The sequence below is a fragment of the Macrotis lagotis genome, chromosome 3, assembly GCF_037893015.1.
Source record: "Macrotis lagotis isolate mMagLag1 chromosome 3, bilby.v1.9.chrom.fasta, whole genome shotgun sequence".
NCBI classification, from domain to species: domain Eukaryota; kingdom Metazoa; phylum Chordata; class Mammalia; order Peramelemorphia; family Peramelidae; genus Macrotis; species Macrotis lagotis.
In genome coordinates, this window is record NC_133660.1 from 286,721,434 (window position 1) to 286,745,024 (window position 23,591).

The 23,591-nt window shown below is 57.2% G+C and overlaps 3 protein-coding genes across 3 annotated transcripts in view; 1 reads left to right on the forward strand and 2 right to left on the reverse strand.

The window, feature by feature from the left end:
• Positions 1–500: 500 nt before the first annotated feature.
• On the reverse strand, positions 501–5,308 carry FEN1 (flap structure-specific endonuclease 1). The gene is made up of 2 exons (XM_074231322.1): positions 4,821–5,308; positions 501–1,697 (listed from the first exon to the last, which is right to left on the reverse strand). The coding sequence occupies exon 2, from the start codon at positions 1,675–1,677 to the stop codon at positions 535–537; it is 1,143 nt and encodes a 380-aa protein (XP_074087423.1). The 5' UTR covers positions 1,678–1,697; positions 4,821–5,308; the 3' UTR covers positions 501–534.
• TMEM258 (transmembrane protein 258) lies at positions 4,990–5,752 on the forward strand. Its single transcript, XM_074231323.1, has 4 exons — positions 4,990–5,100; positions 5,208–5,317; positions 5,395–5,529; positions 5,623–5,752. The coding sequence occupies exons 1-3, from the start codon at positions 5,005–5,007 to the stop codon at positions 5,519–5,521; spliced, it is 333 nt and encodes a 110-aa protein (XP_074087424.1). The 5' UTR covers positions 4,990–5,004; the 3' UTR covers positions 5,522–5,529; positions 5,623–5,752.
• Positions 5,753–7,984: 2,232 nt separating this feature from the next.
• Positions 7,985–23,591, reverse strand: part of MYRF (myelin regulatory factor) — a 43,982-nt gene continuing 28,375 nt past the window's right edge. Inside the window, exons 6-27 of the mRNA XM_074231324.1 lie at positions 23,241–23,491; positions 22,922–23,045; positions 20,197–20,392; positions 18,630–18,706; positions 17,676–17,786; positions 17,508–17,598; positions 15,632–15,832; positions 15,428–15,536; positions 15,054–15,163; positions 14,435–14,595; positions 14,269–14,341; positions 14,009–14,097; positions 13,656–13,724; positions 13,128–13,208; positions 12,701–12,786; positions 11,996–12,151; positions 11,654–11,902; positions 11,442–11,529; positions 11,229–11,303; positions 11,030–11,135; positions 10,082–10,156; positions 7,985–9,802 (exon numbers count right to left, since the gene is read on the reverse strand). Of these exons, the coding sequence (XP_074087425.1) occupies positions 9,722–9,802; positions 10,082–10,156; positions 11,030–11,135; positions 11,229–11,303; positions 11,442–11,529; positions 11,654–11,902; positions 11,996–12,151; positions 12,701–12,786; positions 13,128–13,208; positions 13,656–13,724; positions 14,009–14,097; positions 14,269–14,341; positions 14,435–14,595; positions 15,054–15,163; positions 15,428–15,536; positions 15,632–15,832; positions 17,508–17,598; positions 17,676–17,786; positions 18,630–18,706; positions 20,197–20,392; positions 22,922–23,045; positions 23,241–23,491 (2,659 nt within the window). The 3' untranslated portion in view covers positions 7,985–9,721. The remainder of the gene's footprint in view (positions 9,803–10,081; positions 10,157–11,029; positions 11,136–11,228; positions 11,304–11,441; positions 11,530–11,653; positions 11,903–11,995; positions 12,152–12,700; positions 12,787–13,127; positions 13,209–13,655; positions 13,725–14,008; positions 14,098–14,268; positions 14,342–14,434; positions 14,596–15,053; positions 15,164–15,427; positions 15,537–15,631; positions 15,833–17,507; positions 17,599–17,675; positions 17,787–18,629; positions 18,707–20,196; positions 20,393–22,921; positions 23,046–23,240; positions 23,492–23,591) is intronic.

Sequence of the window (23,591 nt, forward strand, 5' to 3'; positions counted from 1 at the left end):
ACTGGGAGGGAGGGGCTAGAAAACTAACTGGGCCAGAGAGATTCCCTGGCCCTCCCCATCATCTGCCTGGGTGCTGGGCAGCTCCGAGGCAGTGGTCTGCAGGGTGCGGGGTGGCTGGTCATTTCCTAGGGGACGGTGCCACCTTGTGGCGACTCCCAGTATCCCTGGCTGAGCCAGGGCCAGGCCTGTGGCATGAAGGTTCTCTGTGACTTCCCTCACAGCATCTATCAACTTTATTAAATCTAAGAAGTGTAAACAAACCATGGACATAAGCGCCCTACCCAGGATCCAGGGCTGGGGGCCTCTCAGGTCAGAGGAACAAATACAAACGTGGGCGGTCTCTGCCTCAGCTCAGACTTCAGGGAACGGGTCCCTTTCAGATCCTTTCAGGGGTCTGACTGCTTGGCATTGGCCCGAGGGCCAGGCCTGGCCACCCCTGACAACCTCCCACGGAGCCGACCCACACCCCAGCCCCACCCGACAAGAACCCAGAGACACAGTTCTGGGGCTGCCCCCAGAGTGGGGGGCAGAGCTTTATTTCCCCTTTTTAGGTTTGCCTGCAGCAGCAGACTTGGGCTTCTTTTTGGCAGCCCCCTTGGGTTCCGGCCCCTTCCGTTTGGCTGAGGTGAGGCAGCCCGTGACTTTGAAGAAGTCATCCAGCCGGCCCTGGGTGCTACCCTGGCGACTCTTGCTCAGCCGCTTGATCCCGTTGCGGACACGATCCTCGTTGAACTGCTTCTCGCCACACATGAACTGTACCAGGCCCTCCTCATCCGGCTCACCCCACTTGAGCTCCACGGTCTCGGCGTCCAGCACCTCGGGTTCCAGGAAAAGACGGTGGGCTTCCTTGTGGAGCCAGTTGTCGGGCACGGGGTACTTCTTGGGGTCCAGCCGCCGGATGATCTCCTCAATGCTCTTGTGCTGCTGGATGAGGTCGATGGCACGCTTGGGCCCGATGCCCCGGATGCTCTCGCAGTAGTCACTGCCCAGCAGGATGCACAGGTCAACAAACTGCTCCTGGGTGAGGCCCAGCCCCTGCAGCACGCGGCTCAGATGGAATTCCTGGATGGGCAGCTTCTTGGCCTCGCTGGCGGTCAGGTGTCGCATCAGCACGGGGCTGCCGAAGGTCAGGCAGTCCATGTCCTCGGTGGCGGCGGCGTAGACCTTGCCGGCCTTCACTAGGGCGGCGCAGCTGGCCTCAGCCTCGCTGGGCGCCTCCAGGAAGGGGATGCCCATCAGGCTCAGGAGTCGCTTGCACTCGTCATTGTGCTGCTTGGTGACCTTCACCAGGCGCTTGGTGAACTTCTCCACCTCCTCCTCGGCCCCAGCATCCTGTGCTTGCTGCAGCTGCTTCTCCGCCTCGGCCCGCCGCTCGCCACGCTTGGCCAGCTCGCCTGACTTGAGCTGGGGTGGTTTGCCATCAAAGACGTACACAGGCTTGATGCCATTCTCCACCATGCGGATGGTCCGGTAGAACATTCCCACTAGGTGGCTGGTGGCCTCGCCCTCCTCATTCTGGAGCACGTCCCCCCCTTGCCGCACCGCAATCAGGAACTGGTAGATGCTCATGGAAGCGTCGATGGCCACCTTCCGCCCAAAGTAACTCTTGATGTCATTCTCCCGGATGGCACTGGGTGCCACATCAGCAATCAGCTTGGCCAGGCCGTGGATTCCCATGGTGGTCGGGACTGAGGCACCTGAGGAAGGAAGGGAGAGAGAGAGAGAAGGTCACGGGTGAAGGGCTTGAGCTGCCAGCAAAGGCCTGGGGAGGAGGAGGAAGAGCTGCTGGCCCCCTTTTCTTCAGAGGCCAGGTCCCCCAGGGGACTCCAGGGTGGTTCAGGCATAGCCCCCCCCCCCCAACTGTCAGGACCAGTTCCAGGCCACAGTGTGAAGCTTGGCTGACTTTTCTCACAAGTAGGCTTCCCAAGAATGCCCACATTTCAACTTGGGCCTCCCTAGGCATTTCTGCCATAGGCTCTTAGGCACCATAGGCCATAGAACAATAGGGTCTGGAAGATCTCAGACAGTTACTGGCTGTGTGACCCTGGACAAGTCACTTCACCCTGTGTGCCTCAGTTTCCTCATCTGTAAAATGAGCTGGAGAAGGGCATGGCCAACCAGTCCAATATCATTGCATAGGAAGTTCCAAATTGGTTCACCAAGAATCAGACAGAACTGAAAATGACTAAATAACAACAGATATTTTAAGCTTTAAAATTCTTATACCCAAGTGTGTGCTGGAGCCAACTCAAAAACGAGGTGATTAAAATGAAATAAACTACTCACCCGTCAGGAGCTATGGTTATTTTTTGTACTTCCCACTCAAACTGAGTGTACTGAACTCAGAGGCTGGGCTCGGGTGGGATCACAGGCCCCAGTATACACTTAAGGAAGTGGAGTCAACTGAAAAGTGAGGCCTGGCCCCTTTCTGGGAGAACAGAGTCTAGGAGGCATTTCCCAGGACACCCAATGTGTCCCCAACCAATCAAAAGCTGCCAAAAGTCCCCAAACCAAAGAAAAGCTATCCCTGTGACCATTTCAATGACAAATAAACAAGTGCCATTAAGTACGGTGAGTTTATTTTAAGCAACAAATATTTATGAAGTGTCTAGCCAGACCCTTTAGCAAAGATAAATATGGCAATTTGTGACATCAACAACAAAAATAAAAAACAAATAGAGAGAACACACAAGAGAACAAATTCATGAAGTGCCTCTGGTTTCCCAATGCAGGAGAGACAAGAAGAAGAGCCTAGAATGAAAAAACTTCTGGCAGCAATTATCAAACTATTTGTTATTGGTTAAGAAAGGGAGAGGAATAGAGTGAGTACAAAACAAAGGGCAGTAACTATTCTAATTTACTGTTTGATAAACCCAAAGATTCCAGCTTCTGGGCTAAGAACTCACTATTCAACAAAATTGTTGGGGAAAATGGGATTTAGACGTAAGAGGTGATACCATAAACCAATTTAGGAGAATGGGAATAGTCTTATCTGTCGGATCTGTGGAGAAAGAATTTAGAACCAAATGCCAAATGGATAATTTAGATTCTGTTAAATTGAAACAAGTTTGCAAAAACAAAACCAATGCAAACTGTTAAAAGGACAGTAGAAGGGGCAGCTAGGTGGTGCAAGCACCAGTCCTGGAGTTGGGAGTACCTGAGTTCAAATCCAGCCTCAAACACTTAATAATTACCTATCTGTGTGGTCTTGGGCAAGCCACTTAACTCCATTGCCTTGCAAAAAAAAAAAAAAGGAAAGCAGAAAGCTGGGAAATAATTTTCATAGTCGTTATTTCAAAAAAATCCTTTCTAAAATATATAAATGAGTCACATTTATAAGAATACAAGTTATTCCCAAATGATAATCCAAGGATAAGAACAGGCAGCTTTTAGATGAAAACATTAAAGCTATCTAGTTAATATGAAAAATACTCTGTATCACTATGGAGTAGACTTAAAACACTGCAGTACCACCTCACACCTCTCAGACTGGCCAATATGACCAGAAAGGACAATGATCGATGTGGGAAATCTGGGACACATACATTGTTGGTGGAGCTGTGAACTCACCCAACCTTTCTGGAAGACAATTTGGAACAATGCCCAAAGGGCAACAAAAATGTGCACCCCCTTTGATCCACTACTGGGTCTGTATCCCAAAGAGATCACAAGAAAGGAGAAAGGACCCACATTTATAAAAATATTCATAGCAGCTCATTCTGTAGCGGCAAAGAATTGGAAACTGAGGGAACACCCGTCAATTGGGGAATGGCTGAACAAGTTATGGTATGTGAATGTGATGGAGTATTGGTGTTCCACAAGGAACAAGGAGCAGGCAGACTTCAGAAAACCCTAGAAAGATTTGCAAAAGGGATGCCAGTGAGAGTGAAGTCAGCAGAGCCGGAAGGCCATCCTCAGTAACAGCGACACTGCAATGATCAAAGACGATGGACCTAGCACTTCTCAGCCATGCAGTGGAGTGGTCCAAAACAATTCTCTGAGACTTGTGCTGGAAAATACCAGCTCCATCCAGGGAAGGGCTGTGGAGTCTGTACGCAGATCAAAACATACTAGTTCCACTTTAAAACTTTGTTATTCGTTATTTCTTTCTCCAGTTTTCGTCTCTACAATGATTCTTCTTTCCGAGCGAGGCTGATGTAGAAATATGTGCACCACGACTGTACGGGCACAGCTGAGATCAGAGTACTTGCTTTGGGGAAGGAGGGAGGGGATGAAATGTTGCAAAAATGAATGTTGAAAACTATCTTTACATATGAAAAATGAGGGGATTGAGCTAGACAAAGGAAAAAAGAACAGTTTCAGGGAAATGAAAATAGAAGAGAATCGGGCCTCAGTTTCCTAATCTGAAAAAGCACGAAAGGAGCTGCTAATTTTACAGGTGGAAATGACGTCCAAGAGGCAGGGCAGCCAGTCTGAAGGGGGGGCTCTGCCCCATGGGGGGGGCGCCCTTCTTCCCTCCCTCCTTCCTTTCTCTTTCCCAGTTCCCCTTCCCTTGCGCCTCTCCATCCCTTCCGCCTCCGCTTCCTTCCTCCCCTTCCTCACTTCCTTCTTCCTTCCTTCCCTTTCCTCCCCCTCCCCCCGCCCTTCGGTCCCCGCCGGCAGTTTGGGGGTCCCGCTTGGCTCGGACGACAGGCCCGGGTGCGCCCCCCTTCTCCCCCAGGATGCCCGGGGCCCCTCAGTCGGCCCGGGCCTCCCTCTGCCACTCGGGGGGCTCCTGAGCGCTCCCCGGGCGGGGGGTGGGGACAGCGCGGAGCCCCGGAGTGCGCCCCCCGCCTCAGTGTCCCCCCGGGGCAGCTCACCCGGGGCGTCTGTTGCGGCGGCGGCGCCCTCCTCTCCTCGGCTCCGAGACCGCGGCCGCTGGCGCCTTCCAAAGCCCGCGCTCCGCTCCCGCGGCTCTGCCGCCGCGCGCGGCGTGCCGGGACTCGTAGTCCGCGCTCGCGAGGGCCCGCTCCGGGGAGGGCCCGCGGGACTACGAGGGCCGTGATGCTCCGCGCCGGCGCCGGCCGCACCGCCCCTTCCGCTTCCGCTCCCCCGGTTCCGCTCTTGGCGGACGTGGCCTTCCGGTCGTGGAGCAGGATGGTGAGCGGCCTCGCGGGCCGGGGGCGCGGGGTGGGGGGCGACGGCGGGGCCGGGGCGCGGCCCCTCCCGGCGGGGTCTCACCGGGGGGCTCCCCGCTCTCGCCCCAGGAGCTGGAGGCCATGAGCAGGTACACCAGCCCGGTGAACCCCGCCGTGTTCCCGCACCTCACCGTGGTGCTGCTGGCCATCGGCATGTTCTTCACCGCCTGGTTCTTCGTGTATCCTTTGCGGGGGGCGCGGGGCGCGGGGGGCGGGGCGGGGCGCCCCCGGTCTGACCCTTAACGGCCCCGCCCAGCTACGAGGTCACGTCCACCAAGTACACGCGCGACATCTACAAGGAGCTGCTCATCTCGCTCGTGGCCTCGCTCTTCATGGGCTTCGGGGTGCTCTTCCTGCTGCTCTGGGTGGGCATCTACGTGTGACCGCCGCGGTGAGACAGGGGGCCGCGAGGCGGGGGGAGCGGGGCCCGGATGCTGGGGGGGGCGAGCCCCGGGACCCGCTCATGGGTGTCTTGCCCTTTCAGGCCCTGCGTGCCCGCCACCACCCGCCGGTGCCCAGCGCCCGCTCCCGCCCCCTCCGTTTTTCTATTCTTGTCAGACGCAGCTTTTCACTGATTTCTAATAAATGGAGGCGCCTTGGCCTCAGTGAATGAAGGAAGGCCTGCCGCCTCTCACTGCCCGGGGCCCCCCATGAGCCCCCAGCTTCCTGCCCTCTGCCCCCCCATCACCCCTTCTCTGATTCTCTTGGGGGGGGGTGCTGAAGGTCATACAGTGTTCCTGAGGGGAATGGTCAGCCCAGAAGAGGGGCGTGGCTTGCTGGGCGGCACCTCTTACCCACTTCTTGCCATCACAGCGGCATCTGCCCTCCTAGCCCAGACAGGCCTGGGTGAGGACATCTCACTTGGTCAAGTGACTGACCCTGGGTGCTCAGGTGCATCCACTCTGAGGGTGCACCATGAGGGAAGGAGACGCAGATGGGGGGTGCTGCATGGTCCAGCCCAGGCTGGGCATATCTACCTCAGTTTCCCCCACGAGGGGGGACAAGAATTGTAATTGCAATTGTAATTTGCTTCATACAGAGCCTGGGCCTATGTAAATGTTAGCTGTGAGATCACTGTAGTTTGTGAGCCCAGGTCCCCTTGGGGGAGGAGGTCTGGGGAAGCCCTGGGACCCCAGTTCAGAAGCCAATTACAACACAGGAAACCAAATATCAGGAGAGATGGGAATTGAAATAGTTTTTAAAAAATAAATTCCAGGGGTGGTTAGATGGCGCAGTTCAAATCCAGCCTCAGACACTTAGTAATTTCCTAGCTCTGCGGCCTTGGGCAAGCCACTTAACCCTGTTTGCCTTGCAAAAACCTAAAAATAAATTCCAGGGTGGCAGGTTAAAAATCCCACACATAGACTCCTAAAGACAGCAGCAATAGGGGTAAGTGTAAGTACAAGCTGGGGTGGGCCAGGGGTACACCTTGGGTGTTCATTGGGCAGCCTAGAGAAGCCTGGCCTTCTGAGGCCCCCTTGGGAGATGGGGGGGTCTGGGCCTCCTGAGGGAGGGGGCCCATCTGCCCTCCTGCCCTGGTCAGACCACTCTAAGGGAAAACCAATAAATCCATTAGGGAAATCCAGCTTCTGAGGCACCAGCAGGTCTCACCTTCCCCCTAATTCTTGTCCACCTGGACCAGCTCCCCACTGCCTTGGCCTCACCCCTGCCTGGGGCTCTCCCCAAGATTCCAAACTGCCCTCTTTGCTCAATTTAAACAAGTCTGACCAGGCATCCCCACGTTGTTGAGCATCTAACAACACATGCAAGTCTCCTGAAGACTCAAATACACCCTGGGAGAAGGGGGCAACCCCAACAGTGGGGGAGGAGACTAGTGGCCAAGAACCTCAGCCTCTGGGAGCAAGGGTTCAGGGCCTTCAAGCTCTTGAAGGCACCAGCTCAGTAAGCGTCCTAAGGGAGAAGGGAGGGTGTTCACATGGGGAAGCTTCTCTTGGCCCCTGTGTGGGCTCCACACCTTGGGGCTCAGTTACACTCTGGGTCATCAGGGTCTAGGGTCCCTCCCCTCTGGAAGGTCAGCCCTCCTCCCACCATGTTTGACATTTTCCAAACTAAGCCCCATGTCTTCCAAAGCTCCCCATTGGCCACAGTCACGGGTTTGAGGCCGCTGTGTTCCTTGACCTCCCTGACCCTACTTGTTCATTCAGTGACTGAAATCAGGGTCTCCTGCACCCCACTCCTTTTCGCCCCCTCCCATTCCACCCCTCCTGCTCAAAAACCTTCTGTGGCTCCCTCCTGCCCTGGGGCAGGCTCTGCTGAGACTTCCTACCCCAGCATCCTCCTGGCTCAGTGGGAGCTGGGGCAGCCCCCAAAGGATCCTCCACCTGGTGTGATGGGGGAGGGGATGATCTGCCCTCCTGGACCTTTCAGTTCTTAGCACCACCCTTGAGGAATGGCCTTGATAAGGTGGAGCATCCAGAAGAGGGCATCCCCTTTAGTGAAGACCAGAGGAGACTGGGCTAGGGGCAAGCAGGCAGCCCCCAAGAAGAGGCTGGAAGGGACAGTCACAGACAGGCTGTCCCCCAACCAGGGTATGGTGTCTCAGACCGGGCTGCCTGAAACTCTTGAAATCACAGTGCCAGCTGTGGGAGGGGTCCCCACCCCACCTTAACATGCCACCCCCTGTATGATCCTTGAGGGCAGGGTCCTCTCCCCACCCCACCCCCATCAGCTTCTCTGCATCTTTTGCCTAATGTGGGGGGGGGGTTAATGTCTGGTCAGTCAGTTTGAGGTCTGCAACCCCCTCCCTCCAGACCCAGGCCGGATAAGCTGATCACCCTCCAGGGCCTTCAAGAAGAACCCAGGCCAAGCTTGGCTACAAAGCAGTATTTATAGATTTATTTATATATATGTATATTTGCCTCTGGAACAAAGGCCAGCCAGGGGGAGCCAAGAGCAACCAAGGGAGAGGGTGGCTCCCCTCCCACCGTCAGACTTGGAACAATATAAATATGAATCTGAGCGAGGGGCAGGGAGAGCATGGGCACAGGCTGGTTAACACAGGGCAGGCGGCTAAGCAGGGCATAGCCAGAGGCCTTGGGGTTGTGAGAGCAAGCGGGCCGTTAGTGCCAGGGGTCCTATTTACAGCAGGGAGGGCTGGGGATTAGGGGGAGAAGCTAAAGAAACAAGACTGGGGGTCAGGCTGGCAAGGGGGGCCTACCAGCATCAGAATGGGGGGGCTCTCCCCCCCCTTAGGAATAAGGCAACTTTGGTCCAAAATGAACACCACCTGGGGACGTCCTCTGGGCCCCAGACCTGGCTACAGGATGGCTGGTCCCTGCTGCTAACCAGGGCAGGGCGGCCACCTCCCTGGTGCAGGATGGGAAATTCTTGGCACTAGGAAATGGTTTTAAGGCACAAGTGGCTCTGCCCCCCCAATAACAGGGACAGAGGGAAGGGGGCCATTCCCTAGAGAGTCCATTCCCTGCTCTGCACCAGGCCTAGGACAAGAGGTCCTTGGGGATGCTGCCTGCCCTTGGGTGCCCCCACACTTCACCCTGCCCTGGGAGACGTGCTTGGAGATCCCCAAGTGGCAAGGCTGCAAAATCCTCTGGGTATCCAAGGATGGGGTGTGCACAGAAGGTCAGGAAAGAGTGGGGGGCTCTGCTCCCTTCCCTCCTGTTTTCACCAGGAGCCCCCAGAGCACGGGGGAAGCATGGTAGCAGCCACTGCCGCTCATGTCTGCCCTTGGGCGACAAAGTGACCAGAGGCTGGGGGAGAGGTCACTCAGGAGGGCTGAGGACTGCTTTGGCAGTGGGTGGCTTGAGGCCGGGCAGAGCTCAGACCCACAGCCCTGGCCCTCGGGGTCTTCCCGTTTTCCCTGGTCCAAGTGCATTTTAGGAATTGGCTCCTAACAATAGAACAGACAGTAACTGCATCCCCGGGGGGGGGCACCCTCCATGCTTCCCCCCATCTGTGCTGACCAGAGCAGGGCCTGCTGGGCAGTTCAAGGGCAGCTGGAGGGTTCCCAGGCCATCTGCACCCCACCCCTCGCTGCTTACCACAGGGTGGCAGGACGGGGGGAGGGGTCCTAAAATGACCCATCCTGGGCTTCGGCCATCTAATCTAGATGTGGTGGAGAGCCTCATGCCCCCTGCTCCCAGCCCCATCTGCCAGGGAATGGGGCAGGAGGAAATCGCAAGCTTTCAGAGGCCTGGGGGTGTCATCTGAGTGAGCTCGGGGGGGTCTGAGGGTCAGTATCAGTGGCTACACCTCAGCAGTCATGTCTGGATCCTCGGCCAGCCAAGGCCCCCCCGGCCTCTCCCCTTCTCCAGGGTGTCTCAGGGTTGGGGGCAGTGGGGGGGGGCAGTAACTCCAGTGTCTGCACTTCCAGTTTCTTCTGGCCGGTCCGGGCCCAGCTTTAGTCTCTACAGCAGGAATTCCAGTGTGGACCCTGAGAGCTACAGTGTAAGATGAGGCGAACAGATAGCAGCCCCAAGGGGCGGGGGTGGGTGCAGGGTCACCCCCCTCCAGTGTAACACGGTCACATCCAGTGTGGGAGAAGAGATGAGGCCCAAGGGGCCCCCAGTCCTCAGGGTGGGGGCCCCTGGGCCTGGGGGTCTGGCTCAGTCACACAGACGGTAGAAGTGGAAGACGTAGTCAGTGACCGCCTGGGTGGACGCCTCCGAGCTGCAGTTGGCCTGACCCTGGGGAGGATGGGCGGGGAGCAGGGGTGAGCTTGTCGGCAAACCCCCTTTTCCCTCTTGGCCTGACTGGCCCCCAGAAAAGGCACCGGGCCAGGCCCACTGTTCTTCAATTCCATTTAAAAATGTCAGTTTGGGAGGATTGATTAAGCACTTCCTGTTTGCCAAGGCCTGGGCAAAGCCCCTTTTGAATCAGGGTCCTCTCGTGAGCCTTTCCCCCTCCCCCATGTGTGTTTGGGGATGGGGAGGGGGCCAGGGAAGGGGCTTCAGGCCAACACTCACCAGCAGGGCCACTCGGAAATGGTAAGCGAACTCCTGGAAGGACAAGACGGCCACAGGCCACTGGTGGGAGGTGCCCTGGGAACAAGGGGTGGAGAGCATGAGGGGCAGCAAGGACCCGGCGCCTGACGCCTGTTCACACCAAGGTCCATCTGAGGCTCAGGAAGGCAACCCAGGAGGGTGGAGGCCCATCTTGGCTCACATGAAGCTTGCAGTGACAATGGTGGCCCACCCATTCATCAAGCATTTATTAGGCACCTACAGTATACAGGCCCCATGCTCAAGCCTGGGGTTCCAGAGACAAAGAATGAAGATAGGGTGGATGTGTCTACACAGCTGAGGCCATGTCTACACAAGCTGAGGCCGCGTCTACATATCCCGGCTCTTCTCAGACCCATTTTACAGGCATCCCAGAGCCTGAAAGTGGCTGGGGCAGAACCCAAATGGCCCATACCCGAAGAGTGCCCACCTGTCCGAGATCTGACTGGGTTTTCCAGGCAGCTCAGTGGATAGAGCATCTGGCCTGGAGTCGGGGAGACTCCTTCCTGGGTTCAAATCCAGCCTGGGACAGTACTAGCGGGGTGACCCTGGACCAGTCACTTCACCTATTTGCCTCAGTTTCCTCATCTGTCAAATGAGCTGGAGAAGGGCATGGCCAACCCCTCCAGGATCTCTGCCAAGGGAGCCCCCAAAAGGGCCTGATCCTCCCCCTAAGAGTCAGACACAACTGAAAACAACTAAAATCGCCACAATCACCTCCCTTAGAATGTGGACTCCCGGGCTGGGCCCAGTGCTTTTCATATACCAGTTCATTCGTTCGTTCATTCATTCATTCACTCATTCACTCACACAACCTTGCCCCCTCCCTGTGCAATGCCCTTGCTTGGAGGTGCTGCAGAGATGCTTGCTAAGCTACCCCTCTGTTCTGGGACCCCCACGCACAGCCCCTACCTGGGTGTCGCTATGGACATGGAGGCTGCCGGGAAAGTTGCCCTCCTCACAGGGGTTCTCCTGAGATATCAGGCTGCAGAGGCTCACCGAGACCGGGGAGCTGGAGCTGGGAAGACAGTGGGAGAGGAGGCTGAACCCCGGGGCCCCCGCCCCACCAGGGCCCCTCCACCATCCCCCTCCCCAGCCCCCTGGAACATACTTCATCTGCAGGGTCAGGCTGAGGTGGAGGGGGGTGTTGCTGCTGATAGGGATGCGGTAGGTGAAGTTCCCTGGCCTGTGGGGAGCACAAATGTTGGCTTGTCAGCTGCCCCCCTTTTCCCAGTTGGTCTGGGATGGTCATGCCTCCGGGGGACCCTCTGGCCCCCACCCCAGGGAGAAGCCTGGTGACGCCTCAGGGAGACCCTCTACTCACCTGCAGGCATCACCTGGAGCACAGTACTGGGGCGTGATGGGCAGAGAGTTCTCCAGGACCTGGACAGAGCTCAGGGTGGGGCGAGCACCTGCAAGGGGCGGGGAAGTGGAGGCTTCGAGGCTGTCCGGCCCCCAGGACCCCCCCTTCCTGGTCTTCCAGTGCCAGCAGAGGAGCCCACCCATCATAGTGGAGGTGCCGGCCCGCATCCTTACCCAGCTGGCTGTCGGGGTGGGGAGGTCGGGGTGAGGCAGGGCCAGGCAGGGGGGCCTCTCGGCGGGCACGAGCAGGGATGGACAGGTTGGGGCTATTCTTGGCCTTGCCGGTGCCGGTGAAAGGGGCCGAGGGGCTGGCCAGGGGCTCAAGACCCTTGGGGGGCTTGACATGGGCGATCCCATTGGCAAAAAGGCCCCAAGACTTGGCTCTGATGCTGGTGACCGGCAGCAGCGAGGTCTGGCTGGGGCCTGTAGAGAGGCGCCGGGAAGGGGCAGGCGGCTCAGCCCACCCTCCACCCCGACTCCGTGCCTCTTCCCTGCCCACCCGACCCACCGCAGTACCTGAGCGGCTGGCAGTGGGGCTGGGGGCCCAGCTCTGGCCAGAGGAGGAGCTCGGGGTGGGGAGTGAGCAGCAAACGACTGGACAGGGAGGCCGCGGGCACAGGTCCAAGGCACGGACGGGGAGGGTGGGGGTGGAGTCTGGCAGGTCGGTGGGGGCTGCAAGGGGACCAGAGGAGAGTCAGGCTGGGCAGCCCGGGGAGGATAAAGACAAGGGGCATTGATGAAGCCCCACTGTGTGCCAGCCACTGTGCTAGGAAGCACTTTACATCTCATCTCATGTCATTCATTCATTCATTCATTCATCATTGATGAGGCCCCCACTGTGTCCCAGCCGCTATAATCTCCTTTAGTCTTTTTTTTTAAGGGTTTTTCTTTTTAGATTTTTTTGCAAGGCAATGGGGCTAAGTGGCTTGCCCAAGGCCACACAGCTAAGTCATTATTAAGTGTCTGAGGTTGGATTTGAACTCGGGTCCTCCTGACTCCAGGGCCGGTGCTTTATCCACTGTGCCACCTAGCCGCCCCTTCCTTTAGTCTTTACAAGCCTGGGAGGCAGGGCTAGCACGAGCCCATTTTACAGGTAAGGAAACCAAGGCAGGCTGGGGCTCAGTGCTCAGGCCCCTGTGTGTCTGGGCCGCAGACACAGCCACCAGCCATCCCTTCTCCCTTTCCCTTTTTTTTAGGTATGTGTGGAGGGGGGGAACATACCGGACTGGGAAGAGGGCTGGGCGCCCGGCGGGCCGCTGGAGCCTGGGGCCTGGCGCAGCTGCGTGGTCCCATAGCTCTGACTGGACCTGCCATGGGAAGACGGGTTGGGCTTGAACAGGCCCAACAATGGTGAGAGAGAAAAGGCGGATGGCGCCAAGTTAGGAGGATTAGGAAAAACAGGAGAGTTCAGGGGGCTGAGGCCCAGGGGAGATGAGGGCGAGGGCTGATGTGGTCAAAGGCAGATGAGGTTGAATCGGGATGGGGGGATGGGGCAGAGGTGGGATTTGAATTCAGAGCTCTGCCCTCCAGGGCTGGAGAGGAAAAGAAGGGGGTGGGAAACAGGGATGGGAGGACAAAAGGAGAAGCAGAAGGGGTGCCTGGCATGCCAGGGTTGGGGGCTACGAGGAAGGCAGGGACAGTCACGTACCATGGGCACAAGGCCACACTCCCCCCGGGGTCCCGGGGCCGGAGGAGGGCCAGAAGACAGGAAGTAGACACAGCGAAAGAGCTAAGGACAAGTGGAGGGGAAGGGGGGATGAAGGCCGCAGAGGAGGAGGAGAAACAGGAGACACACATCAGCAAAGGCCCCCAGGAAGGGCTGAGGAGAGAACAGTCAGACCACCCCTCCTCCCACAGGCCCCAGGGCCTGGTCCAAAGGGGGCGAGGGGGGGGTCTTCATGCAGAGAGGTGAGACAGTGGAACCCAGGGCTGCTTTTGGGTCCTCCTCCCACTGGGCCTCAGGTTCCCCCTTGGAAGCTGCCTGTGGCCCCCAGAGCCCCCAAGCCACATGGTCCCTTTTGTAAATCCACCACCATAATCCTCCCCACCCCTGCCCCAGCTTCCTTCGGCAAACTGGGGGGCCCCGCCCCAGAGCCTGTCTTTTCTGTACACCCCTTCCCCATACTACAGGGCTTAGGGATCCAGGACCTATGGAGGACGGCTCCGGGGGACGTACCCGTCCATGTCCACTAGATCCTCCTCATTCCGCAGGCTCAGCACGTACAGTGTAGACATGGACACCACACTGGTCAGCGGAGAGGGAGGGAGGGATGAGAGCCGTCAGCAGCGGGGCCCCCAGACCCCAGGAGGATGCTTTGTCCCACCCCCACCCCCTTTCTTGGGACGGTGAAGGCTAACAGAGATCGCCCTTCCCCCCCGGGTCTGACCCATCCAGCTCCCCCAAACCCCAGCAACAGAAACCCTGACCCAGGGAGATCAAGGTGGATCTGTTCCGCCTCCCAGCCCCACTGGGCCACGGGTGACACCCCTGCTGTCAGCAGGGAATCGCCTCGCCTTTGGCTAGGTCACCTGAAGGCCATGACCACCACCAGGGCGATGATGGTCCCTTGCAGGAAGCGCTGGCTGATGCAGGCCTGGTCTGGGACCACAGAGGGCGCCTGGGGGGACGGGAGATGGGAGATGCAGAGATGAGGGCGACCCGAGGAGGAAGGTTAAAGGGGTGGGGGGCTGCAGGAAGGACAAGATGGCAAAGCTCAGCAAGGTGGGGCCCGGGGCCAGGGAGGAGAAGGGGACATGGGAGACCCCACCCACTCTCCCAGGCCCTTCACCTTGCTGGCCATCTTCGGGGGTCGCTTCTTGTGGGGGACGCTCCCGGCTCGGCTGAACTGGCTGTCCGCTTGGCTGGGGGGGGGGGGGGAGGGGCCGGGTCAGAAGGTGCCGGACCACGATGCCTCCCCCCAACGGCCCTGCCCTGGTCTCCCCACCACGGCCCACCTGAAGGCCCCGGAGCTGCCCGTGGACTTCATGCTGTCCAGCCGGCGCAGCTTGGCCAGCTTGTGACTCCAACGCTCCAGTTCGTCGATGCGCGTCTCCAGGTTATCGGTCAGTTTGCAGAGCTCCTTCACGGCCCCCACGTTCTCCATGAAGATGCGCTCCTGCCCGAGACAGCCAACCCATGCACCCTGGCCCCAGGGAGGCGAGCACCCCCCAGTCTCTGTGGCCAGAGGCCCCAGACGGGCTCAGACAGCTCTGTCCACGACCGGGCCATTCCCCTAACCCCGGCCTCTGTTTCCTCACCTGAAACAGGAGGGGGTTGGGATCTCCACATCCCTTGCTCTAAGGCCGTGACTGGCTCAGATATTCCCTGTCCTAGGACCCCTCCCTGTTCTGGTCTTCTCTAGGTATTCAGGCCACACTTCTTGAGCCCTGAGGGTCAGCCTTCCCCCCAGGACCCCAGTGGGCCCGGGATCTCCCTGTTTTCCTCACCAGCCCAGCTGGCGAAGCCCACAGGGGCCAGGGGGTTGTCTGCCAGCTGAGACGGCTCCGGCCTAAGCCGTACCCAGGTGCCCCACTCCGGTCCCCTCCCCCTCCTCCAGCCCGGGCCCCCACTGACCTTGTTCACTACCAAGAAATTCTCGATGGTCTTCCCGTTGGCGAAGACCACGTCTCCAGTGTCCTTCACGGCCTCGGGGAGGATTTCCTTCACTTCCTGGGCGATGACCCCTGCACAAGGGAGAACGTCTGGGCGGGGGGCGGGAAGGGCCAGGGAGCCACAGCCAGGCGCTTTACCAAGACCGTCGGATCCTATCTGTGGTCAGCCAGGAGCTGCTGAGGGGAGATCTATGCCCAGCCCTCAAACTGTCCAACACTGCATTTTACAGAGGGGTAAACTGAGGCTTCTCAGGCCCTGTGATGCTAGGTGGAGGGCTCCTTCCTCTATCCCTCGATGTACCCCCGGGCCCATCACCAGCCAGGCCAGCTTCATACCAGTCTCTGGGGAAGTCTCGATGCCCACGCTGGCTGCAAACTCGGGTTTGTAGCTGTAGCGGACGAGCCGCATGCGGGAAATCCTCTTCAGCTGCTCGGTGGTGTCCACCTAGAGGGGCAGCAAGGCGCTGAGACTCCTGCACCTCTCTGGGGGGAGACCCCCAGGGGCTGGGGGACCAGGGAAGCCCAGCCCCAAGGCCTCACCTCCTGCACGTGCTCCTTGGCCCGTATGTCCGAGGGGTGCATGAGGGAGCCCATCACCTTCACGTTGCCATGGACGACCAGGGCCTCGTCGGGTCGGTCTGTGTTGATGCCCACGCGGCCATGATGGAAGACCGTGTCAGGCAGCTGGGCCCGCTGCCACAGGACGTCGCTGTCGCTCTCAAACTGACCCGGGTTGGAGGCCTGGGGGGGGGGGTAGAGACAGGACTCACTCCTGGCGATTCCAAAGCTTCTGGTCTCCCCCCAGGGCCCCCAGCTCCCTTCTTCTCTCCTTCCTTATCCTGCCATCTCTCCTTCCTACACCCAAAGAAACCCTTTTTCTTACCAAGGCAACCCCTCTCCGGGACCTTGGGACCCCTCCCCCATCCTCTCTAGCAGATTCCCCCAATTGCTGCCCCCTTCCTTCTCATTAAGTCTCCCCTTATGTCCCCCACCCTCCGGCTGCCACATCCAAGTCTCCTCCATTCTGAAAGAAACCTCCAGCCTCAGCTAGTCCTGGAGGAGAAGGACCTGAGTTCAAATTTGACTTCAGACACTTAATTGCCCCATTGCCTTGCAAAAACCAAAAAGAAAAAAAAAGAAAAAGAAACCCCTAGCATGTCCCTGCTGCCCCCTCTCTTCTAAAAGGCTGAACCAGCTGGTTGCCTTGGCTTCCTCCCCCTTTCAAGCTCCTGAGGTCTGGCTTCCAACCTCGTCCCTTCACTGACCATCTCTGTCCAAAGCTACCAACAATCTCCCAGCTGCCCCAGCTCCCTTGCTGTCTCTTCTCCTTCCTCATCCTCACCTCCAACACTCCTGACCACCCTCCCTTCAGGATGCTTTCTCCCTTCTTGGTTTTGGGGACACTTCCCTCTCTTGGTTGGCCTCTTCTCTACCTAACCAAGTGACCCAAGGCTCTGTCCTGGGCCCTTTCCTCTGGATGCTGTCTCCCCATCATAATGTGAGGTCTTGGGAGGCAGGGGCTCTTTTTATCTATTTACCCTTCTTTATATCTCTAACCCTGAGCATAAAATTTAGTACATAGTAGGCACTCAATAAATGTCACCCTCCAGTCTGCCTACTGACTACATTGATGCTAACCAAACCAGAAAAACACTGGCTTGAGGTGAGGGCAGGAGGGTGGGATCTTAGGGAGCAGAGAATGGTGTGGTGACTCCCAGGCCTGTCCAGTGGACAAGAGGCCCCTGGCAAGAGCCTGCAAAGTGCCAGCACAATTCAGCCCTCAACGGAGATAAGCAAGGGGCCAGTCACAAAGAGCAGCCCCAGCCTAGCTCACGCCCAGGTCCAAAGGGCTTTCTGGGGTTGAACGGTGCAGGGAGGTCCAGGATGCAGAAAAGGGGGCTCTGGGTCCTGGACCAGACCAGGTAAATGCGTTGGACTCTGGAGAAATGTGATAAAAAGAGTGTTCTAGAATCTCATCTACCTGGGAGATTGGAGATTTTTTTTAAATTTTGCCTTCATTTTCTAAATCAAAATTTCCTCTTAAAGAATTCAAATTTTGTCTCTAGAAAATTAAGAAAGAAGCCTCTCTGGACCTCAAATTTCAGCTAGACTAGAGGGATTAATGTTCCCTCCCACATCTCTTCTAGCTCTGACATTCCCCATTCTAAGGTCTTTACCAGCTCTGCCATTCCATGTCCAACTCTGACATTCCCCGTTCTGAGGTCCTTCCCAGCTCTGACATTCTCTATTCTAGATCCTTCTTTGTCCCCATATTCAGCTCTGACACTCCATGCTCTCAAGTTCCTCCCATCCCAAACAAACCCAGTTTGTAGTTGATTCTGTGGTTCTACACACACCCCAGAGACTCTCCAAGGACAGGAGGCCCCCCCAAGCCACGTGACCGGGCTTCTCTTACCCGGACGATAATGCGCTCTGAAATCTGGGCTGCCAGTGTATACGTCTGGTTCTGGGCATGAGCCTGCAAGGCCACCACCAGCATGAAGTACCTGAGATCCACATCAAGGGGATTAGCATCCTTCAGTGCTGGCCCCATCCAGCTCCCCCCCACCCCAGCCGGGCTCACCTCTGGTCCGGGTTCGGTTTGCCCTTCTTGCGCATGTTGTTGGCTGTGGTCTCGCTGAAGTGCAGGCGACCCACCGTCACCTTGGTGACTTGCTCTGGGGGCAGCGTGACCCTATAGGAGTTAGGGCAGCTAAGAAAGGCAGACCCTAGCCAAGGATGGGACCTGGGGACCTGCTCCCCGGGATTCTGGATAACAAAATCTGGTTAATGTGGATGAGCTGGTTCCTATAAGTCACTGATTCCAAATACTCAGAAGCCAAGTCCTTTCTCAGACGGGGTGAGGGGTGAAGGGTTGAGGGACTGAGGGAGACAGGACTGGGTCTTTTCTCACCAAAAAACATGGAAGGAACAAACTTAGGCCTCTTGTCCCTATTCTTACTAGTCCCTCCTAGACTTAGTATCAATAAGAAAACAACTTTATGAAAGGCACAGATGTCAGTCAAGAGGATACAAAGTAGTTGCTGACATAATGTTACCTTGAAAACCCAAGAGAATCAGTAAAAAGATGCTGCCAGAAATGTCATTTCAATAAAGTATCAAGATCGAAAATGCATTCACCCCAGCGTCAGCCTTCCTGCCCAGCAATCACAGAAACCAAGGGCAAACAATGGCGAAATACCAGAAATCCTACAAAACTCACTGAAAAGTCTGGAACCAAATCTTAAGCATCTGAAGGGTTTTTGGTGTAAAAAGGATTTTGCTTGTTTTGTTTGGTCTCAAGGACAGGAATGGAGGGAAGGGGAGTTTCAGCACATTGGAGGAAGACCCTTGTCTTGATGCCTTGGAATGGAGCCACCTCCTCATCACAACTGTCCATAGGGGGAGACTGGAGGATGCCTCGGTGAGATGTGACGGAGGGAATTTCTATTCAGGTATGGCTTGGGTCAGTGGGTCTTGGAGGGTCTGCCCCCACCCCCGTCCCCCAAGCTTCTCCCCTCCGGGGACTGGCACTCACGTGACGGGGTTGAAGGGCCGCTTGCTCCTGTCAGACTGGGACTGCTCAATATTGATGGACTGATTCAAGGCCTCTAGCTGGAGGGGGGGAGAGAGAGAGAGACTGTGGAGTTCAAGGGGCTGAATGAAATATGAAGTCCGAACTTCAATATCCCTTTATGATCTGAAAACCGCCTTCTATAGACTAGCCATCTAAGGTCATCACGGTGCCTGTAAAGCACTCACAACATGTGGAACACCAGGAGGTGGGTGCGAATGTTGACCTTCAATCATAAATGGGGACACTGAGGCCAGCCAGAGAGGTTGTGACTTGCTCAGAGTTATAAATTCAGGTCTTCCCAACTCCAAGTCCCATGCCCTGTCCACTAGCCACAGGATTACGAGTCCTTGACCGACAAGGAAACCAAAGCAAAGTGGCTTAACTGATGTCACACAATTAATAAATGTCAAAGATGGTCTCCAGATCTCTAGACTCCCTGCCTGGCACATCTCCCACCCCACCCCCATCCACCCCTGTCCCACTCTAGGGTGCCAGAGGTGGGCCATAGGGAAATCTGAATCTTAACTCCACTTTGCAAAGAAAAAAAAATCATCATAAACCCACTCACAATCGAGCACAAATATCATAGTGATCCACCTTATGGGAATGGGAAGTGGGATTAAAAAGTGCTCCAGGGGTCAGCTAGGTGGCGCAGTGGATAGAGCACTGGCCCTGGAGTCAGGAGGGCTCGAGTTCAAATCCAACCTCAGACACTTAATAATTACCTAGCTGTGTGGCCTTGGGCAAGCCACTTAACCCCATTGCCTTAAAAAATTTTTTTTTAAAATGTGCTCCAGAATTCTGTCTGTCCATGTGTTTTGGTATTTTTAGAATTAAATTTATTTAGTTTTTATTTCTTATATTTAGTTAATATTTATGATTTATTTATTCTGGGGGGTACTTTTTAGTGGGCAGCTAGGTGGCACAGTGGATAAGAGCTCTGGAGAGTCAGGAGACTCTGAAGTCAAATTAACCTCAGATGCTTACTTGCTGTGTGACCCTGGGTAAGTCACTTCACCCTGTTTGCCTCAGTTTCCCCATCTGTAAAATGAGCTGTAGAAGGAAATAGCAAACCACTCCAGTATCTTTGCCAAGAAAACCCCAAATGAGGTCACAGAGGGTTGGGTACAGCTGAAATGACTGAACAACAAACAGCAAACACTTTTTAAACTTTGCCTTCACTTTCCAAAATAAAATAATTATGATAGGTATGGGTATCAACAAATTTAAAACAAAAGGAGAGTGTATGCAACCATGGGTGATTCCAGTCTTGGTCTGCCTCAGTTTCCTTAACTGTCAAATGGAAATACTCACAGCCCCTCCCTCCCAAGAGTTATTCTTAGTCCGATCCCTTTATTTTATAGCTGGGGAAGCCGAGTCCCAGAAGGGGACCACGTGAGACCCTCCCCAAAATGGTCCCCCAGAAGCGGTCCTTGAGAGTCCAGCAGAAGGAGATGCAGGAGAGAGGAGGAAGAATAACAACCCACATTTCCAGTGAGGAAGCCTCCAGCCCAAGCCCAAGACCTGCCTTGACTCCATGCAGCTTGAGGTAGAAACAGTCCAGGGGCTTCAGACCCTCAGGAGTCTTGACATACTTGGGCTCCCCGAGCATGCCGATGTAGACGGTCACCTGGAAATGGTTCTTCTTCTGACACACAAAAGCGTCGTCACCCACGGAAAAGTTGAAGCCCTTGTCGGCATCCACCCGGTAAGTGAGCATGGGTCTGCAGGGTGGGGGCAGAGACGGGGGTTGTGCTTGGGGCAGAAGCCGTCCCAGACCTCCCAGGACGTAGGATGAGGAGGGGTCTGGCCAAGCTCCATCTGCTCTGGCTGGGCCCTTCCTCTAACACTCTCCCCCTCCTCACCTCTGCCTCCCCTCAAGGCCTAGACACACTCTCCCAGTCCTTCTGCAGTCCAGTGCCTTCCCTCAGGGGTCCTCCCCCGGGGGGGGGGAGCAGCCGCACTGGGCTGGGGGCTCCTTGGGGGCGAGGGCCAGCTCTGGCCTCCCTTTGTAACCCCCAGCCCAGTCCCCCCAATAGGACTTCTTGACTAGCTAACTGATAGTAGAACATAAGTTTCCTGAGGGCAAGGCCTGGAACATGGCAGGAACGGGACAGACGATCCATCCGTGGAGTTGGCCTGAATTCTTGGAGGAGCTGTGGGGACCCCTCACTGACCAGATCGCAGTCCCTCCCCAGGTGCCGAGGCTCTGGTCTAGCTGGCCAGTCCCAGCCGGAGCCCAGGCCTGGGGTTTAACCTCCGTGAGTCTCTCCCCAGAATTAGGCCCCAGAGGCGGTCCTCGAGAGTCCACCACAAGGAGATGCAGAGAAAGGGGATGAAGAATAATAACCCACATTTCCAGGAGCAAAGGGACCTTGGAGACATTTAAAGGGGAGGAAACTGAGGTGAATGACCATGGCCCTGAGCCAGGCCCTCACTTTCCAGGGACGAAAATGAAGCTCCAGGAGTAGACTTGTCGAGGTCAGCAGTGAGTAACAGATGTGGGACTTGAATCTGGGACCCCAGACTCCAGCTGGGGGGAGGGGGCATGGTGCACAGAGCAGGCTGGGAGTCAGGAGGGCCTGAGTTCAAATCTAGCTTCAGACACCCACTAGCTGGGTGACCCTGTAAGTTACTTCCCCATTTGCCTCAGTTTCCTCATCTGTCAGATGAGCTGGAGAAGGAAAAGGCAAACCCATTGCAGTATCTGTGCCAAGACCCCCCCCCCCCCCGGGTCACAAAGAGTCAGGACTGAACAGTCCAAGCCTCTGACTCTGACTCTGCATTTGACCGCAGCTGTCCTGAGAGATGGTCTTAGCCCTGTTTTAAAGATGGAGATGCTGAGTGGGGTCCCAGGGAGTGGCCGTGCAAGGCCCCCAGACCAGACCTGGTGACCTGTGCTGGGGGGCCTGGAAGGTCATGTCAGCCCGATGGGGGCTCAGGCACAGCCAATTGGCCTTTCAGGGGAGTTAAAGGCATCACCCCTGGGGAACTGTCGGGGTGGGGGGCAGGGGCCCCCTACTTCCATCCCCCTTACCCGCTTCCCTGGTAAATCAGAACCACCTGGAGCCCCTTCCTGGGAGAGGAGGAGGTGAGTAGGGGCTTGGGCCTGGGGGAGAGCCCGCCATCTGGGGAACCTCATCTCCGGCTGACAGCCGGTTGCCTTAGAGATGCTAAAACTATGCCAACAGGCCCCTCTCCCCAGCCCCCCACTCCCCACTCTGGCCCGGCCCACGGGTGGCCCATCCTTCCTGGGTTGGGGCCACTGCTTCAGGCCTGGGAAGAATCCCTAACCTGGAAAGCTCCGAGGGGCCAGGCACCGGCCTGCACAGTCTGCTCAGCCCCCCGTCCGCCTCCACCTCTCAGAGAACAGAAAGCGAGCGGGGTCCGCTGGGAGACCTGGGTGGGTGAGGGTCGCGGACAGGACAGGAGGACCTCAGCTTCTTCCCACCTGAGTGACCCTAGGCAGGTCACTGTCCTGGAGTCTCACCCCTTCCCCAGCAGAATAAGGGGCTTGGGCCAGCTGACCGCCAACCTCCCAGCTCTGAATGCTCCCAGCCTGTGACTCAGTTTCCTCCTCTGTCACGGGACGATGGACCCGTCTGCCTATCTCTCAGAGCAGTGGGGAAGGAGGGAGGGGGCTGACATGATCTAAGAGAGGGATTTGAAATGCAGCCTGGTGCTGAGCCTCCGGCCTGCGCTGCCCCCAGGTCTCCACTAGTGGGCCCTGAAGCCCCACATCGCCCCAGGCCCAGGCCCTCCTGCGCCCCAGGACTCGGGCCATGCAGTGCTCTGACTGCCAGGGAAGGAACGGGGAGAGGAGGGGGAGGGAGGAAGAGGAGGGAGGGGAGGAGGAAGGAGGAGAGAAGAGGAGGAAAATGGGGAGGAGGAAGAGGAAGAGGGGAGGAAGAGAGGAAAAGAAGAGGAAGAGGAGGGAGGGGAGGAGGAGGAAGGTGGGGGAAAAGGAGGAAGAGGAGCGGGAGGAAAAGGGGGGAAAATAGGGAGGAGGAAGAGGAAGAGGGGGAGGAGGAAGAGGACAAGGGCTCCTGAGATCTGGTTAATCTCCAGCTGGGAAAAATGGAGGACTCGCCACCACCTCCCTCACTACCTCCCTCTCCTCCTCCTCCTCCTCCTCATGTCCTGAACAGGCCTTCGCCCACCCCAGGTAGGACAAGGCTGCCCCGAGGCTCTGGGAGGAAGGAAGGGAGTGAGTGCCCCTACAGCCCCCACCCGCCTGGAGCCCGGTCACTCACAGCTCTTTGTAATTGGCATCGTAGAGGGTGGCCCACTTGTTCTGTTGGTGCGGCTGCCATTTTATAGACTGGTAATTGGGGTCCAGGTAAGAGCCGTTCAGACTCTCGTTATCCTGCATGAGGCCTAGGAGGAAGGGGCCCTTGAGCTCGGGTCTGCCCGTCCAGCCTGTCCTCCCATCTCAAAACGCTCCCCTTTGCCTGTCCAAGTGGCAGTGCCAATGGACATCTCTGCCCTTTCCCCATCTCCATCCATCCTCCCCACAGGTGCCAGTGGGCACCTGGGCTTCTGATGGGCTGGGGAGAGAGGAGGCACACATACCTGGAGAAGGTGCCCCCTGTGGGTGCCAGGGTGGTGTCTGGACTCTGGCAATGCTGAGGGGCAGGGATCCCGGGCCTGGCGAGAGGGGCCCTGGCTGATGCCAGGGTGGCGTTGGGGCTCTGGCAGGATGGAGGGGCAGGGAGGCCACCGTCCCTGGCTCCTGTTTGATCATCCCATTGAGCATCTGGGCGTTGAGGGTGTTGGGGGGTGACTCGGAGTGTTTCCTCTTCTTAGAAGGGTGGGCAGGGAGCCTGGCAGGATGTCGGGACCTGAGCTGTGGTGGGGTGGGCACCTCCCTGGCAGGAGGAGCCCCTTGAGCCCTGTCCGGCCCTTTCCCTGCTATCTGTCTGC